The following is an 18,908-nucleotide window of genomic DNA, read 5'->3' as shown; positions in this document are numbered from 1 at the left end:
AAAATTTTTCCTGTGCTCTGTCAGCAGAGACTTGTAACATTCCTTCCATTTGTCTGCTGTAATTAATGAAATACTTCCATGTTCCTTATTGTGTTTTCTAAGATCTTTTAATAGTTTCCATGCTTTAATGGCTTGATTGCTTCCCTTGTAGTTATTTATCTCAGAGCATCTCTTTTACCATATATCAGTTCTTCAGAAGAAAAAATATTTCTTTTCTCTCTCCCTTTTTAGCAAATTATTTATAATATTTATCTCTATTTTATTGATTCAACATTTCTTTTCTTTTCTTCTCTCCAATTCTTTTGTTTATGTGGTTATAAGAGTCTCGCAAGGACCACCTACACATCTCTCCGACCCTGAGCAACGCTGCCTCGTTCCTTTTGTGTACGTTAAACACTGTCCATCGTTTGTTGTGTTGATATGATTTCATTTTTTCCTTTTGAAACAGACTATAAGTTAAAAAATATTTTATCGTTCGGTCGATCAGCAGCTCTGTTTTTTTTTTGAGGTTGTTACTGCTTTCCCTCTCTTGAATGATGGGACCTCAGACTTGGAACTGGTACAGTGGAGTTTATTACTACTATAATAACTTAACTCAAACTTAAATTTGTGTTTTCACTTATATTGGGCAAACTATAGTGCTAATTTTGTAGAAACATAATATTTAATTAGATTTAAAAATGACTTGAATTTTTTTGGTATTAACTTGGCAATTATTAAATAGAATTAAGAATTGAGAATTATTTCTTCTTCATTACCAAACACTACAGTATTACTGATGTAGGGAAATATTCCTTCAATAATGTTGCCATTAATTATCTAGTTTTTCTCTTATAGAACAATCCCACTCACTGTGTTCATATGAACCTCTCCACTCGGAGAATATGGTGTTACGATTGTAAAAGAGAGGTGTTCATGGATTCCCAAAACTACGACAGCGATCAAGAGGTCGACACGTTCACCGCAAGATCCAGAGACTCGGGTCATGGAAGTTATAGTACACTTAGAACAAATACCCCGGAAAGAGGTAAGTTATCATCAAAATGTTTTCCAAGGTATTGGTGTAAAAATAAATTCTGGCAAATCTAACAACAATGTAAATTATTATAAGAGATATAGGCCATTGATGCCCTTGACTTATATTTTCTTCGTTAATGTTAATTTTTTCCACTTCTTCTGGTCGTTTGCTCTCTCTCTCTCTCTCTATCTATCTCTCTCTTTCTCTCTCTCTACAGTTCTGTACTCCTATACCATTTAAATCACCTTTAACTGCTTCTAACCACTTTTATCGTGGTCTTCCTCTCTTCATTTTACCCCCGCCTTCTCCAAAAAGCGTCTTTTTTACACAACGTTTCTCTGGCATTCGAGTGATGTGACCTAACCACCGGACTCTCTGTGCTTTGACTTTTTGTACACTTAGGGGTTTTCCATACATCTCCATTATCTCTCTATTTGTTCTTCTTCACCAGTTTCCCTCCGCCTTCTTAACACCACCAAAAATCTTCTGCAACACCTTCCTTTCCCATATCTCGATTTTCATTTCATCTTTCTTATTCATAATCCAGGTCTCACAGGCATACACTGCCACTGGCCGAATGACTGTATTATATATTTGAATTTTTGCTGCCCCTACATACATTTTTTGCTTTTAGAATATCGTTTAATGAGCCCATTGCTCTACTTCCTATTAATAGTCTCTTTTCTATTTCTTTTTCTACTTCCCCTTTATTCGTTATTGGTACACCCAAATACTCGAACTGGCTGACATTTTCAATTTTGTATTCCTTTCCTTTCGTTTTAAGTGTGACGAATTATCATATATGGGGATATCCACGTTACTTTATATATGTCTTTATGGTCGAATTGTGCACTGATTATCTTCATTTTATTCTTCATTACAAATTCTATCAATTTTATCCTGTTCTGGTTACTTTTTTGATGTAAACTTTTCCCTCCTGTTGTATGCCTGTAAAGTTCTGCTCTACCGACTTTCGCATTTAAATCTCCCAGGGTTAATTTTATGTCGTATTTCGGTATTTTCTCCATCATTTCTGCTGCAACAATGTAAATCATCATCATCATTGGTGCTACAGCCCTATAAAAGAGCCTCGACCTTCCCATGTCTATTACGCCAGTCAATTCTATTCATTGCCAACTGTTGCCAGTTTGCGACGCCTATTTTTCTACCATCCTCATCTACACCATCGTTCCATCTGAGTTTTGGCCTACCCCTACTTCTACTTCCCACAGGTTGTGACTTAAGGATTCTTCTAGGTCTTCTAGGAGGGTTGTTCTGCTATAATCTTGCCAGATGTAATGCCCATCTTAGTCTTCCTATTTTTGCATCTATAGCAACAATGTAAATACTACCATAAAATCGAAGGTATTCCAAAATCCTAATTAACCAAAATTTATATAAATCAAGAATTAGTGCGTTCCATACTTAACAGTCACTCTGTATGTAAAGGGATGTTTGTTGGAAACATAGCTTTCTTATCGTGGACTACGGACGACATGCATTGATCGGTGCAGTGGAGCGGATGGAACAGATACGCGGTTAAATACTATGAAACGACAGAAGAGGCGACCACACACTACGTGGAGTAGTAAACGCAATCCCATGCGTGTTTCTTAATAAAATTAATTAAATTAATTAAAATAAATTAACATAAAATAAAGTAAAATAAAATCAAATACAATAAAATAAATTAAATTAAAAATCATCGCTCCCTGCGTAGACGATAAGAAAGCTATACTTCCCCTCTTCGGTCACTCACGGAGTGCCACATCCCGCTTTTTAATTGTTTCTATAATGAGGATGTGTTTTTTAGGACCAATGTTGGATAGGGCAGCAGGCCAGACGGTGGGAATGGGCGGTGACGTATCGGATTCCAGTGACGGCGAAGAGGAATATCGTGACTACGCTTCGGAGCGTCCTTGTGGACTCGTAGGTTTGCAAAATATAGGAAATACGTGTTATATGAACGCCGCTCTGCAGGCACTGAGCAACACGGCTCCCTTGACGAAGTTTTTTCTGGACTGCACGGAAATGGTACATCTCTTGAGTGACGGCAAGAAACCGGGACTGAGTAGGACTTATCAGGCACTAATGCGTGATATTTGGGTTAAGAAGGTTAACCATGGTTATGTTTCACCCTCAGGTAACTACATTTACATTTTATTACCATGTTATTTGATGTCAATCAAGTTTCTTATTCCTAAGATAACTAAGACTTTATTTGCTGTTGCTCTAATAGTCTAGCGAATAAGAAGAAAAAAGAATTTGAACTCTTCTAGTTCATTCTAGTCCATTCATCGCATCTCACTGACTTAAAGGCTTTGTACATTTTTCTTGCTTCGTATACAGCTTTAACATCCAATGTACATATTTATTGCTCTCTATATTAGATTGTAGCAGAAAAAAAAATACATGTTGGTTTTCCTTTGCCTTATGATACACTGTCTATATCATTTATTTTAAGCCTAATCTCAATACTGATGTTGCTGCAGCCCAACACCATGCTAGAAATTTCAGTAATTTAAATTTAATTACGGTTGATCTGCACCCCCAAAAGACAAACTACACATTTAAAAAATTTGAAAAAAATTGAGAAGGTATATGTGATCACTAGAAGTATTTTGACAAATTTTGAGCAAACTTCATGTTTTCACTTTCGAAAAAACTCAAAAAAACTACTTTTTTCCAAGTATAAAGCGGGAAAACCAAACATACAAGTTTCTTAATTTTCTTACAGCATAAATATATACTTATGAAGACATATATAAGAAATACTTATAAATTTTTTGAAAATTTTTGAATGTACTGTTTTGCCACAATAGGAAAAAATAATATGTTCCTGCTTATAATTAAGCTACAAATAAATAAGCATATTTCGTTTTTTTTTTAATTTTAAATTGTTTCATTCATAAAAAGAGAACCATCAACTTTTGGGATTTTTGTTCAAAATTATCCAAACAATCTAAAAAGTGGATTTAAAAAAAATATTATGTAAAGAAATTGCATCATTCAGTGGTCAGACAACCCCAACATTATATTCCAATACGCAAGATTTGGAACTTGAAATAGTGCAAGTAACGGGTGCGTTCGATAATAAACTAAATATAAATATTCTTTCTGAAAGAAGAATAGTCGATATCAGCCACTTTATAACCGAAGTGAAATCCTTAGAGAGTCATAAATGTCATGTAAAAAAAACTGGATACTTTGCATTTGACAAAGAAGTTGCCTGCATGTGGAATGAAAAAATCAATTCATAGGAACAGGGATAAACACTATGTGAATCTTCTAGCGACATTAATTATCAACAAAAATGTAATATTATATGAATAATTTAATGGTAATACGATCTTCACAGATATCGCCGTCACAGTACCTACATATTTCTTTGTTGATAACAGTGTTTAGATAACATGAATCATTTTTCAATGATATGTGTGGATGGAACCCTATTTTTCTAATAACAATATGTTCTCGCAAAGGCATAACTTTGATTATTTGGTAAACCTACATTAGATGTCACAAAAAATTAAACAAAAATTATTAAAACATGTTTTTCAATAAATTCACTGTGCGACATGTTATATTCCCATTGAGAATGTAAAAGATATCTTCGTTTACTTGATCTACTATAGAACATCCCAGAGGTACTTTTCAGTGCGTCACAGTTTTTCGATTTCTTTCTAATGCATTAAGTTGGGTGTGACGTAAAAAGCGGTAGTTCCGTGATTAAACAGAACTATATTGCAGCGTTAGAATAAGCTTACATACATAAGCGGTTCTTTCCTAACCTACGTTTGATTCGTTGATATTTAAATGCGCGCTTTCTCTAGCCAATCAAATACGCCTATTACTGACAGTTGACGTAAAACTTCGTCCATGCTGGCCATTCTTTCGAAGTGTTGAACAGCAAGTGACGGCTGTCGTTCAGGTCAGTATTTGTACAAAGTATTGGGTGTTTGTTTGTATTTGTGTAAGGCCAAGATGACAAGATATACTGAAAAAGAACAAGTACTAATATTAAAATTACTTGGATATTTTCAATTGGAAAAGGAAGCTGGACAAACATTATTACCAATTTCTGCTGTTCGTGAAGTATTTAATTATTAATTAAGTATTTTATTACCCTGAAAATAAAATTGCTTTATTTACTGTTTATTTCAGCGTGTTGCTGAGGCGTTAGAAATTTCTTCTCTAATGAATGTTTTGCTAGGTTATGGCCGAAATATTTCACCATGAATTCGTTTAAGGATATATCTTTAAGGAAACTCTCCACTGCCAGTATTTTTCTATAATTTTCTATTACACTGATATTCAAATTCTACTTTTCAGTGTTTTTAATAAACTATTATTATTACGAATTAGTGAATAAATAGTTTTTATGATTAGAATTATATTTTATTTATGTAATTAATTTATAAGTTACCTAAGAAATTTTTGAAAACAGTCTTATTTGTGTAACTTATACTATGGCCAAAAATCAGTAGTTAGAATAGAAGACATAACATCAGAAGAAATAGAAGTACAAAGAGTTGTTCGACAAGGGTGTATACATTCACCAGTATTATTTAATATATACTCGGAAGACATATTAAGTAAGGCAATGGATTAACGAAATGTAGGCATTAGAATTAATGACATGACCATAAATAACCTGACATACGCTGATGATACAGTTCTTTTAGCCGAATTACATGAAGACCTACAGATACTTCTTAATTAGGTGACCGCAGTAAGCGAAGAAGAATATGGACCATCACTCAACAGAGCAAGAAATATATGATAATAACAAAGACAACTCAGGACATTCGTGAAATATATGTACAGAATCAGCCTATTGAAATAGTAAGAGAATTCAAATACCTATATACAACTATTAATGAAAACAATGACAGCTCTTAAGAAATACGAATCAGAATCGAACAGGCCAGAAGCGCATTTACAAAAATACAGAGGCTTCTCTGCTGTAGAAACTTAAACCTTAAGTTAAAAATATGACTGCTGAGGTGCTATGTGCAATCCTTATTATAATACGGTGTGGAAGCGTGGACACTAAAGAAAATTGACGTGAGGAGACTGAAGGCATTCGACATGCGGATGTACCGAAGAGTACTAGAGATCTCATGGGTAGATGGAATAACCAACGTTGAGGTAATGTGACGTATGCATAAGGATAGAGAAGTACTAAAATTAAGAGGAGAAAAGTGGGATATATGGGTCATGTGATGAGAGGAGATAAATATCTAATACTCCAGGTCATTATGCAAGGAAAATCCGGAGAGAAAGATCCATAGGAAGGAGATGTAACTCATGTAATAGCGACTTATTTAGAGCCGCGGTCTTATAATTAAAAATCGCTGTGATGATTGCCAACTTTCGACGCGCAGACGCCTTGACGCCTGATTGCCTTGAGAAGAAGAAGATACAAAAATTCAATAAATGAATCATTTTGTCGTCGATTTTAAATATTTCCATATTTATAAATTTAATAAACAATATTGTTTACTTTTTATTTTTGTTAATATACGGGATTACCCCCATTACAAAAAAAATATATCTTAACATATTTGTAATAATCAAATCTACTCAGATGATCTTGCAATAAAAATACTAACAATTCCACAAGCTTTTGACCTGTGGCTAAGTACGATCCTGGCATCTGTCAGATTCTTCAATAATTATATGAAATAATTCTCGACACACCTAATTCATTCTATGACGTCATAATTAATGACGCACTGAAAAGTACCTCTGGGATGTTCTTTAGTAATAAAGTTATCAGCATTAAATGGAAAAGCTGTCTTTGTACATGGCTTTAACTTTATTTGATAAAATTACTGTCTACACAATTTGGCAACTCAGCCAATTGATGTAACGATAGAAAATTGTAATTTATGTTAGGGTTTGTAAATATTACAGTCATTATGTAAAAATCTACAATTATGTTGAAAATTTTACCATAGCAGCATGCCGCAGTAGAGCCATCTCTCGGATCAGAAACAAACTAATTGAGGATGCAAATCAACCTTAACATATCTGTTTTTTCTCTCCAGAAGTCTCTCTTCGTTCATACAATGACACGTTTCAATCTAGTTTTACTTCATTGGATAGCGGTAGAGCAGTCATTATGACTGCTCCTTCTTTTAATAGTCACTAAAACTACTTATAACGTTTGATTCAACTTTAATGTAATATAAATTATTCTAATACCTAGGTATTCTGTACGGCATCCGTAACGTTCACGCAATGTTTCGGGGCTACCAGCAACACGACACCCAAGAATTCCTTCGAAACTTTATGGACCAACTTCACGAAGAACTCAAACAGCTCGCCCCACCGGAATTACCCTCTCCAACAAATCTGAACAGTACCAACTGGAATTCGACCTCATCGAGTGGTTCTGCTCCCGATGCCGACACTTTCAGTCTGGCGATGGAGGAGCCCACTTCCGTTCCTTTCGTATCATCTCCCGCTAGTTATGATTCTAGCGAAGGGGAATACGAAACGTGCGATTCTGGGGTTAGCGAGAGGTCGAGTTTAAGTGATGACACGGAGAGGCAACCTAGTCAGCCAAAGAGGAGGTTGAGTCGATGTGGTAGTCCTAATAGGCGGCAGAGGCAAAGGATGCAGAGTACTACTGTGATAGGTAAGTAAGTGATTTACTCATAGTTATCTTTGTCCAAAGACATCCATATCTTCTTATCTAACTTTTTCTAGATTCTCAACCAACAACATCGAATTCCAATTCAAATCTCCCGAATAAGAAACAACCAAAGTACCGTTCGATTATTTCTGATATATTTGACGGAAAGTTATTATCTTCCGTTCAATGTTTAACATGTGATAGGGTATCTAGCAAGGTAGAAACATTCCAGGACCTCTCACTTCCCATTCCATCGAGAGATCATTTGGTGGTGTTACATGGAAGGACATCTTCACAACCAATTAGTACAGGTATGTTAATTTCCTTGTGTAATAAAATTATTCACTTTTTCTTAAATTTGACCAAAATCAGTAAAAGGTGTGTTCTTATTTAACACATTTGTGCTGATAATGATGGTAATAATACAATAGCAAATCGTCGTCATCTTCTTCTTCTTGCATTAAAACTTGCAGCATTTCGTAATCCATATTTTTTTATGTAATGCCCAACCTTATGTCGTCTGTTTATGCCGCCACGTAACTGAAGTAGCTGCTGCTGACTTCGGAATCAATACGACAGCAAATGCTGCCGACAGCAACTGCAGTGTGCAGTCTTTTTTTTGTTTTTTTTGAAAATCTTTACTTTTAGGGTTAATTAGATGAAAATGTTAATAATTTAATCCAAAAAAATAAGTTTTTCGGTTTCATGTCTTTTTTTAAAAAAATTACATGGTGTTACCATATGGTAACGCTGGGCGCTTAAGGAATTTTTAGGATCGTTGAAATAAAATTTTTTTTTTAAATATTTATTTGAGAATATTTTATCGTCTGGTGTGGTATCCTATAAAACAATTAACACACAAACCAACGTTGCATTTTTGGCACATTGTTCGTCCAGATGTTGTACATCCTTCACCAGCACATCGCCTTCTACTGCTTGGTGTAACGAAATGATCGATGCGATCAAAACGAAGATCTGGCAAGTTCTGTCTATGTAGAGTAGGTCTTCCTGTATATAAGGGAGGACTTCCATATCTTGCGAGAAGAACTTGGGCCAATTCTCTCCTAAACGATAGCAAGGATATATCTTTTTTATTTTTTTATATAAATGCCATGAATTATGGACTGCAACATCCAACAACCATGTTACAATTGGCCAGTAACCATTTTTTACTGCGAATTGCTACTCGGTAGGTTGAAACACCTTGATCCATCAAGTCGGTACCCCCCATATTTTTATTGTATTCAGCAATACAGTGAGGCCGACTTACTTGAATATGGCGTTTTTCTTCATGAGAAAATCTTTTTACCGTGCCCAATGCTGAACCACCACAACTCGTAGATGCCATTGTGACAACAGAGTTATCTTTCCATCGCACCAGTAAGATACCGCTGTTTTTTTCTATTGTATGTTGTGAATAGCCACGATTTCTTTTAGAAAACTCCTTCTTTTTTTCCAAGGGACAGCTAGATGGAATTCTGTTTTCTCTAATTGTTACAATTGTGCCGTACCCCAAAAATCGTAGGTAACTAAATAAATTAAATCCTAAAAATAGGTTGTCAACGTGTAAATTGTAGTGTAAATCTGAGTGATTTATCTTTCAAGCATTCGCACCAAAGGGGATGAACACTTGCCAAAAAGTTTATCGTATTGTTCATTTGAACGTGGATTTCTTCCTTGGTATAGGTCAAAGTTTACCAGATATCCAGTAGAAGTATTTAGCGACCACATTTTATAACCAAAGCGGATTGGTTTATTTCGTATAAATTGTTTACATTGATGGCGGCCATAATACTTTATCATAGACTCGTCATATGATAGATTTTTTGTTGGAACAAAATTTTCAAGACATTTTGTTTTTACTCTGTCAATCAATGGTCGAATTTTCCATGCTTTGTCACTAATATTAGGCTTTGTATTATCTGCGAAATGCAAAAACCTTTGAATTTGCAGAAATCTATTTCGTCTCATTGAATTAGAAACTAAAGTGTTCTTTACATCATCATGAGTATCCCAATACATTCTCTTCGATGGTAATGGATTGTACCCCGATAGCAGGAGAATACCTATAAAACAACGTATTTCTCCAGATGTAATGCATGGGTCAGTTTGGTTTACAAATTGTGCATATCGTTGGGATTCTTCCGCTAAGTAGTTTACTGTCTCATCATCAAAAAATATACTGAACATAAGATTTTCATACCTAGAATAATCTTCTTCTGGAAACGAAAAACTTGCAGACTGTAAGTCTCCTTGAACCCAAGCACAGTTTTTCATTAATACATATTTTCTTTCATTTTGCCATAGTTGAAACGATGCTCTAGTTTCTCTTTCGGGTGTCTCCACTACTGCTTGTAACTGTAATAGAAATAAATTTTAAACCTAAGCAAATTAAAAAATTACTGGTTATGCTTACATCTGTCTGCACTTCTTCATTGTCAGTACCGATCCTTTCGTTGCTAGAAAGTTGTATTTCTGCCTGCGCTCGTAGCTGCCTACCTGTAAAAATAAACAATTATAATATGTACGTATATCATTATTTGTACAACTAAGCACCTGTTAGGTTATTTATGAATCCACCTTCATCTTCATTCGCAGAATCCTCGTCTGTATCAGCACCATTTACATCTGGCGGTGTTATAAAAATATTATCGACTTGCTCAGCTAATTTTCGTCACCGTAAACCATATCTAGCGCTTCTGCTAACGAAAATCCACGACTGAAAAAAAATTAAATTATGACTCCGTAAGCGCCCACCGCAACCATATGGTAACGGCGTACTTTGACTATTCCTACCGAATTCGCTACATTTAATTGTTGATAAAATACAACAATTTATAATAAGTTGGAGTATAATAAACTTAGTTTTTTTTTAAATATGCAAATATAGTTACTAGAAGACTGTCAAAAATTACTTACGCAAAACGGACGTCCATCTTTTTCTATAAACTCAAACCACACTGTCATATGATTATCTCTCGACGGTTGAGAGAAGACTAAAATACGAATCCGTTACGTTTTATGGGTGCCTGAAGTATTCCTAGAAACGATAGTTTTCAAAATATGTCGCTGACTAGTTCCATGGGCGTACCGCAGAATTTTTAAAAATCATGTGTTTTACGTTACCATATAGTAACGGTGGGCGCTAATGGGTTAAAATTAAATGTATAATAGTAATAATATATGCGTGTAATGTGTACGTATTAGTGTATATTGGTAAATTTATTTAATTATTTATAAAATATCAGTGATTTTTTCCGTCAATATGCGACGGGGGATCCAATCAATTGCATCTACAATCACTCCCCTTAATTTTTTCTGTCTTCCTCCTATTTAAGGCTAGGATGACAACAGAATAATATTTTAATCTTTTGTACAACTTTCATAACAAATAAGTCACTTTTGGAGATAAGTGGAACTAGCGTAATTCTAGTTTAGCAATTTATTTGTTGGTGAAGCTCGAGTTTTGTATTATATTTTTTACCGATCACCAAATTCGCAGCCAATTTTTTACGATCAACAAAATTTTCAAAAGATTTAAAAATTAAATTTTTAAAATCATAAACTTCTTGCATGAAAAGGCCGGTCTTTTCACCTCCAGATAAATATTGTCCTATCTGACAGATAGTTATCTGAAGAATAGACATTTATTTATGTACCCGTCTTTTCACGTCAAATTATGTTGCGGTTACTTATCTGTAAGATAAATGTAAAATTTATTTCGTAACATACCAATATTTAATTAATTGTCAAAAAAATCACAATAATGTTTTAATATCTCTTTTGATTATACAATTTGTGGTAACAGGAATAAATTAAATTATGTGAAGAAAAATTTAATAACGAATAAAAAAATAATAAATGTTTAATGATTGTAACGATAAGACTAACAAAAAGAATTGAAATACTATTATAAAATAATACCTCAATCAACCATGGGAGCTTATCGTCTATGCTTCGCCTAGCTCAGTATCTCAAGTGTTAGTTCGTCTTGTCTTAAACTATGAATTAAACCGTGAACCCCTAGCTGATAGCAAATAAAACAATTACTTAACTAATCATATTTATTAAAAATAAAAAAAATATATTTAAGTAGGCAAAAACAAACAATGCTTTACATTAAATAAATTCGAATGATACGATTATGGCATCATGGCATCGATGGGGCGCTTGCTACTAAATATCTGTGGCCTCCCAATTAAGTGGTTATCATCATCATCATCACTGGCTCGACAACCCTTTTTGGGTCTTGGCCTGTTCCAGGATTCTTCTCCATTCTGATCTGTTTCGTGCTTTTTTTCTCCAGTTTTTTATTTTTAAGGTTGTTATATAATTTTCTATTTGTTCTAATTATCTCAGTTTCGGTCTTCCTCTTGTTCTTTTTCCTACTGGCATCTGTTTGAATATTTTGTTTGGTATTTCGCCTTCTTCCATTCTTTCTACATGTCCTATCCAACGCAGCCGTCCTATTTTAATGAATGTTATAATATCCGGATCCTGGTATATTTTGTATAGTTCAGAGTTGTATCGTCTTCGCCATATTCCGTTTTCTTTTGTGCCCTTATATATGTGTCGCAAGATTTTTCTTTCGAAGGTGGCTAACAACGTTTCCTCTCTTTTAGTGAGTGTCCAGGTTTCTGAGCCATATGTGAGTACCGGTCTTATTAGGGTTTTATATATTTGGCATTTTGTCTTTCTTGCGACGTTATCTGATCTTAGGTGTCTAATTAAGCCATGGTAACATTTATTTGCAATAAATATTCGCCTCTTCACTTCCTCCGTAACGTTATTATCAGACGTGACTAGGGATCCCAAGTATATAAAGTTTTTTACCCCCTCTATGTTGTATTCTCCTATTGTTATATTTTGTGGTTACTTTTGTGGTACTCTCGCCCAATTAAGTGGTTAGGTGCAGTTATTCCAGAAATTGTTTCATAAAATATTTAGTAAAATCTTCTATGAATATCCAGATATTCCATAGTCTCCAATAGTGTTTCAATACAGCCAATAAAATTAGGAATACGGCCAAAAAAAACCCAAGAGAATGTTGCAGACCATAAACTGAAGCTTATTATAATTCTTACCTTCTTTTATAAATTTTAATTATAGACAAAAAACATATCCCACTATGTCAGAAAAGCTGGTTGACAGAAATTAAGTGGGAGATTGAAATGAAGTTAGCACAGATGACATAGGACGTAAGCCTATGATAGAATTAGCTTTTCTGCCAACACAGAACAGAATATCTAGTCTACCGGACAGAAAGAGAGAGGGCGAATTTTTATTCTACGAGACAGAAAGAGAAAGAAAAGAAAGACAGACGGCGCCAACTACTTTTTGAAGAAAAAATAGTAAAAACGAATCTGAAGGCAGGAATTAATAAATTAATAAAGAAATTAAAATAAAATAGTTATTTAAATATAAGTTAATAAAAATGTGACGTTCATAACGTTACATGATTCTTCTCAGGTTTTTCCATAACACTAAAATATTATATAAGGTTAGCTCAAACATCTTCATCTTAATATCTTTATTTAGCAATTCATTTTCAAAATTATCTTAATTTTGATCTCTCGCTAGGTTATACTCGTAGAATGTTGCTGTAGATGAGAACGGTTGAATCTTTTCAACCTTACATCCACTTCCTAGTACCTAAACCTTCTCTTCCATTCATAAAAAATTATGTTGCATATCTGGTTCTAATATGAAATTCATTATAGAAATTGGATTGTTTAGTGAATTTCTTAAAAATCAGAATCTCCTTGTAAGAACCCATTTCTATTATCTCCATTTAAACTTCTTATCAAGAATACAGAATTATTTATTCCTACCTGGTAGGCACCTAGAAAAACATATCCAAGAAGTATCACGAAATTGTCAGAATTTAAAATCAATATTACATATATTATAATTGATGGATTCGACCGTTACTTGATGGAAATTCATTTTATGTAACAATAAAACACTGAAAACTTTGTTTTCAAAACTTCCACAAAATTTATTTTAAATTCTTATCACTACAGCTGTTTCGGCTAATTACCTTTCTCAAGTGATCTGTTTTTGGCATGGGTTTACACTTTATAGTCTCTAATGAAATAGGTTGAGGAGGGGAGAACTATTTGTCTCAAGCTGGTCATTATAGCTTCAAAGATAGCTTAAGGCCTTTATTTTGAATGTGTAGAATTTTAAATTCGTCATTAAAAGAATGATTATGATCTAGAAGGTGAAGTGCGTATGTAGAATCGGTTTTTCTATTATTGAAAGCCCTTTTATGTTCTGCTATTCGTTTATTAAAATTTCTACCTGTTTGACCAATGTAAGTTTTTGGGCAGTCGCCACATTTAAGTTTGTACACACCACTGTGAAAGTGTCTTTTATGTTGGCTCTTGTTGTTTTTAATATATTTCCCTAGGTTGTTATTTGTTCTGAAAGCTGGTGTTATTCCTTTCTTTTTTATGTGTTTGGCTATTTTTGTTGATATTTTGCCTGTATATGTAATCGAGTAGAAGGTACTGGGTTTTTTCTCTGGTGGTGGAAATACTAAGTTCAGGACTTTCTTGTGTAGTTTTTGATTTAACATTTTATTAATTGTTTGTTCGTTGTATCCATTGTTTACTGCTATTTGCTTAATGATATTTAATATTTAATTCTGTCTCAAAATTGTATTTTGACATAGGAATTGCTGTTAATCTATGTAACATACTATGATAAGCTGCCAGTTTATGTTGTGTGGGATGGGATGATGAATTGTGAATAGTCGTGTCAGTATGGGTAGGTTTATGAAATATGGAGAAGTCATGTTTGTTTTTAAGTCTGGTAATTTTTAAATCTAAAAAATTTATGGATTGATTTTGTTCTGTTTCTATTGTAAATTCAATATGACTATGAAGAGAATTAATATACGATAAAAATTGGTCGAGTTGCCTGTTAGTTCCTAGTAGACGACGTACTGGTATGTTTCACAGGAACTAACGGGCAACTCGACCAATTTTTATCGTATATTAATTCGCTTTATAGTCATATTGAATTTACAATAGAAACAGAACAAAATCAATCCATAAATTTTTTAGATTTAAAAATTACCAGACTTAAAAACAAACATGACTTCTCCATATTTCATAAACCTACCCATACTGACACGACTATTCACAATTCATCATCCCATCCCACACAACATAAACTGGCAGCCTATCATAGTATGTTACATAGATTAACAGCAATTCCTATGTCAAAATACAATTTTGAGACAGAATTAAATATCATTAAGCAAATAGCAGTAAACAATGGATACAACGAACAAACAATTAATAAAATGTTAAATCAAAAACTACACAAGAAAGCCCTGAACTTAGTATTTCCACCACCAGAGAAAAAACCCAGTACCTTCTACTCGATTACATATACAGGCAAAATATCAACAAAAATAGCCAAACACATAAAAAAGAAAGGAATAACACCAGCTTTCAGAACAAATAACAACCTAGGGAAATATATTAAAAACAACAAGAGCCAACATAAAAAATACTTTCACAGTGGTGTGTACAAACTTAAATGTGGCGACTGCCCAAAAACTTACATTGGTCAAACAGGTAGAAATTTTAATAAACGAATAGCAGAACATAAAAGGGCTTTCAATAATAGAAAAACCGATTCTACATACGCACTTCACATTCTAGATCATAATCATTCTTTTAATGACGAATTTAAAATTCTACACATTCAAAATAAAGGCCTTAAGCTATCTTTGTTAGAATCTATGGAAATCAACAAATTAAAAAAGACAGATATAATTCTGAATGACCAGCTTGAGACAAACAGTTCTCCCCTCCTCAACCTATTTCATTAGAAAAAAAAAATTTATTAAAAATCCTTTGTAAAAGGTATATATTTTATATATTATGCAAAATATATACCTTTTACAAAGGATTTTTAATAAATTTTTTTAATATATGGTATACAGCCAAATACAGGAACGTAGATTCCTTGTGGATTGTATTTCATTAGAGACTATAAAGTGTAAACCCATGCCAAAAACGGATCACTTGAGAAAGGCAATTAGCCGAAACAGCTGTAGTGATAAGAATTTAAAATAAATTTTGTGGAAGTTTTGAAAACAAAGTTTTCAGTGTTTTATTGTTACATATATTATAAAGAAGATTTATTGAAAGTGTTGAAAATTTCCTATTACATTCTGGATGTTTTGTATAAAAACTTACTCTCACTTACACCAATATCTCTTGAAAAAGGTTAATTAATCCATTTTTTAATTATCATGATTATGAAAATATTGAATACCTAAACTAAATAAATGAAAATTTGTTTACACCTACTCATATAATCATTTATTAACAACTATTTACAATATTTTCTCAGAATATAGATCACTGTCGGTTTACTTAATCTTAACCTTTTAAAAAAGTCTTTATTATAAAAATTAAAATGTTGAATTCTGTATCAAATATTATATTCTCTCGCACTAAGTTTATAAACATTAAACATCATACTGATCATACTCTCCGATTTCATTAAATCTTTTAATACCATGTCTCTAACCTACACTAAACAACAATATTTAGGTTATATTTTTGATTTAACGATAACCTACAACATAATAACGAACTACAATAAATATAATTTATTTTCCAGATAACTTTTTATTCAGTACCTTATTTGACAAATAAATATTTTATATGTCAGAGTGACGCTAGAATTTTAAATCTAAACTAACATAAAACTTTAAATTATTTTGTATCAAATCGTACCTTACAAATATTAATAATTAAACTTATCGTTTTAAGAACAAACAATGATTGAAATTGTAAATGGTGGTAGTTCAAATTTCTTTCCTAGATGGCGTCGTTAGTTTACTGGACAAACGGTGTGACTTGACGTAATAGTCTTTTATACAGATAAATTACACATTTTTCAAGTATGTATTTATTTTGGTAGGCGCAACCTGTTCGGAGGCTCTAATGCCGGTACAAGACGGATGGATGACGTGGATACTGGCGTGGTTGAGGAGTTGGTTTTACGGTCCGACTGTAACACTACATGACTGTTTAGCTGCATTTTTTAGTACTGACGAGCTGAAAGGGGATAATATGTACAGTTGCGAAAAGTGTAATAAATTAAGGAACGGTATTAAGTTCAGTAAAGTAAGTACTATACATTTAATTTATATATAAAGAACCTATTGAAGTAATGTAGAAAAATCTAACTTACTTATTATTTGATACAAAGATCTGCTGTTAAGGTTTATTCTTCTATAGTTCTTGTCATAAAATATCAAATTAAAATCATATACACATGTTTTATTTAAAAAAATTGTTAGTGTTTCTATATAAAATTAAATAAATATTAAATATTTGAAAAAAATTTTAAAAAAATGAGGATCATTTGGAGATAATGGAGATATTTTAAATACATTGACTGTAAAACTAAAAATGAGTTTTTTATGCATCAATATATACATATAATTTCTGTCAGTCTGTCCTTAATGAAAACCCCAGCGCCGACATTACAACATATCTCCGTTGTTATTGGTCCGTTCGGGGTGTGTGATGCCATAAATGAAAGAGGAGGGGATAAGGATTATATTGAGATAGAAAAAACAAACAAGGCGACTACCAAAAAGGCACTACACCTTATATTCGTTATTAATTATTGCGAAATACGAGATATCACATGACAGTATCAATATATGTAATTTGAATATGCAAACTGAAATGCCTACAAACTTTAAACCAAATTATGTTACCGAACAGTTGGTCAACCTCATCATACTTGACAGAGAGGAGTAAAAAGCATAATCCCAACTGTTTTACACTTAAGAGTGTAACTTACAAAGGATCCATCTACTTTAAAGCTACCATTTGAGTGGGAAACAGTTAGAAGACGTTTGTTGGTATTTCGTGTTTGATTCTGTGTTCAGCCCCAGCGTCTGATGAGGCCACGGTAGGCCGAAAGGACATCATAGCGCTGTGTTGTTTACCAACTCAAACGCAGATATTCACAAATTCCATATACTATTTTAAATGCATCAAAGCGATAGCAAACTTGTGCTAGAAGATGTTCTAATATCGTGAGACAACCCGTACGTACATTCAATTATTTTTCTGTGGTCATTTCTCACGAAAACTTACTTTCTTGGACTAAGCTAGAGAGGGAACGGGACGATCAACTACTGATAATTGTTGAAAATCGTTTTCTTCGTCTTCCACATTTTACGCGAACAACCACTTACTGCACAGCTCTAGTTAGAAGATTGGCAGATATTCGTGGCACATTGATCTTCACCGATACTGTGCTAATAAGGTTAAAGGGACAAAATTTGACATGTTTTGTCTGCAGAACAGTCAAAATTTGCAAAAATTCATACCAGTTGGAATATACATGAATGTGCATTCGTTTCCTTTTATGTATGAATTCAGTTTCACGAAATATTCATTTTCGACTTGGCATTTTGTGTTAATTTTTGCTGTTAAGTAATGTTTTCCGTTAAGGAACAAGAGAGGCAATTTTATGTTTGAACACCTTAATACAAAACTGTTTAGATCAACGAAAAGATGTCTACCTCACCTTCATCGACTACGAGAAGGCATTTGACAATGTTAAACATATCATGATGGAACTACTACATAGGGCCAACATTGACCAGAAGGAGATTAGAATTATTCAGAATCTATACTGGAACCAAATGGCAAAGGTGAGGATTGATCAAGACCAATATACGGATGAATTTGAAATCCGGAAAGGTGTCCGCCAAGGCTGCATACTCTCTCCGATGCTTTTTAATTTATATGTTGAAAATATATTTGCGGAAGCATTAGAAGACACGGAATTAGGCATTAAGGTGAACGGCATACCAATTAGCAACTTACGCTATGCGGACGACACAGTGATTATAACTGATAATTTGGAAGATCAGCAGTTATTACTTGATAGGGTGAATAGCATAGGTAAAAAATATGGCCTCAAAATCAACATTTTGAAAACGAAATATATGGTCATTAGCAGAAACCCTCCAGAAAACCCGATAATATGCATAGGTGACGATCCTATAAAACGCGTGAAAACTTTTAAATACTTTGGCACCACAATCAATGACCAATCGGATCCACAACAAGAGATAACAACCCGAATACAAATGGCAAGACAAGGTTTTGTGAAATTCAGACCGCTCCTATGTAATCAAAACCTAAATTTCGAAATACGCTACAGAATGGTCGTGCTACATATGGTCCATCT

General features: G+C 33.4%; 1 protein-coding gene across 3 annotated transcripts in view; it reads left to right on the top strand.

Annotated features, from left to right (window-relative positions):
- The window catches only part of Usp20-33 (Ubiquitin specific protease 20/33), a 39,142-nt gene that overhangs the window by 4,250 nt on the left and 15,984 nt on the right, over positions 1 to 18,908 (top strand). For all 3 annotated transcript variants that reach the window (XM_072531542.1, XM_072531543.1, XM_072531544.1), the window contains 5 exons: positions 838 to 1,027; positions 2,832 to 3,161; positions 7,233 to 7,664; positions 7,736 to 7,972; positions 16,611 to 16,816. In XM_072531542.1, the coding sequence (XP_072387643.1) occupies positions 838 to 1,027; positions 2,832 to 3,161; positions 7,233 to 7,664; positions 7,736 to 7,972; positions 16,611 to 16,816 (1,395 nt within the window). The remainder of the gene's footprint in view (positions 1 to 837; positions 1,028 to 2,831; positions 3,162 to 7,232; positions 7,665 to 7,735; positions 7,973 to 16,610; positions 16,817 to 18,908) is intronic.

Source organism: Diabrotica undecimpunctata, chromosome 5 (assembly GCF_040954645.1).
Source record: "Diabrotica undecimpunctata isolate CICGRU chromosome 5, icDiaUnde3, whole genome shotgun sequence".
Lineage (NCBI taxonomy): Eukaryota > Metazoa > Arthropoda > Insecta > Coleoptera > Chrysomelidae > Diabrotica > Diabrotica undecimpunctata.
The sequence above is the reverse complement of the archived record's forward strand: the minus strand, read 5'-3'. Positions and strand labels throughout refer to the sequence as shown.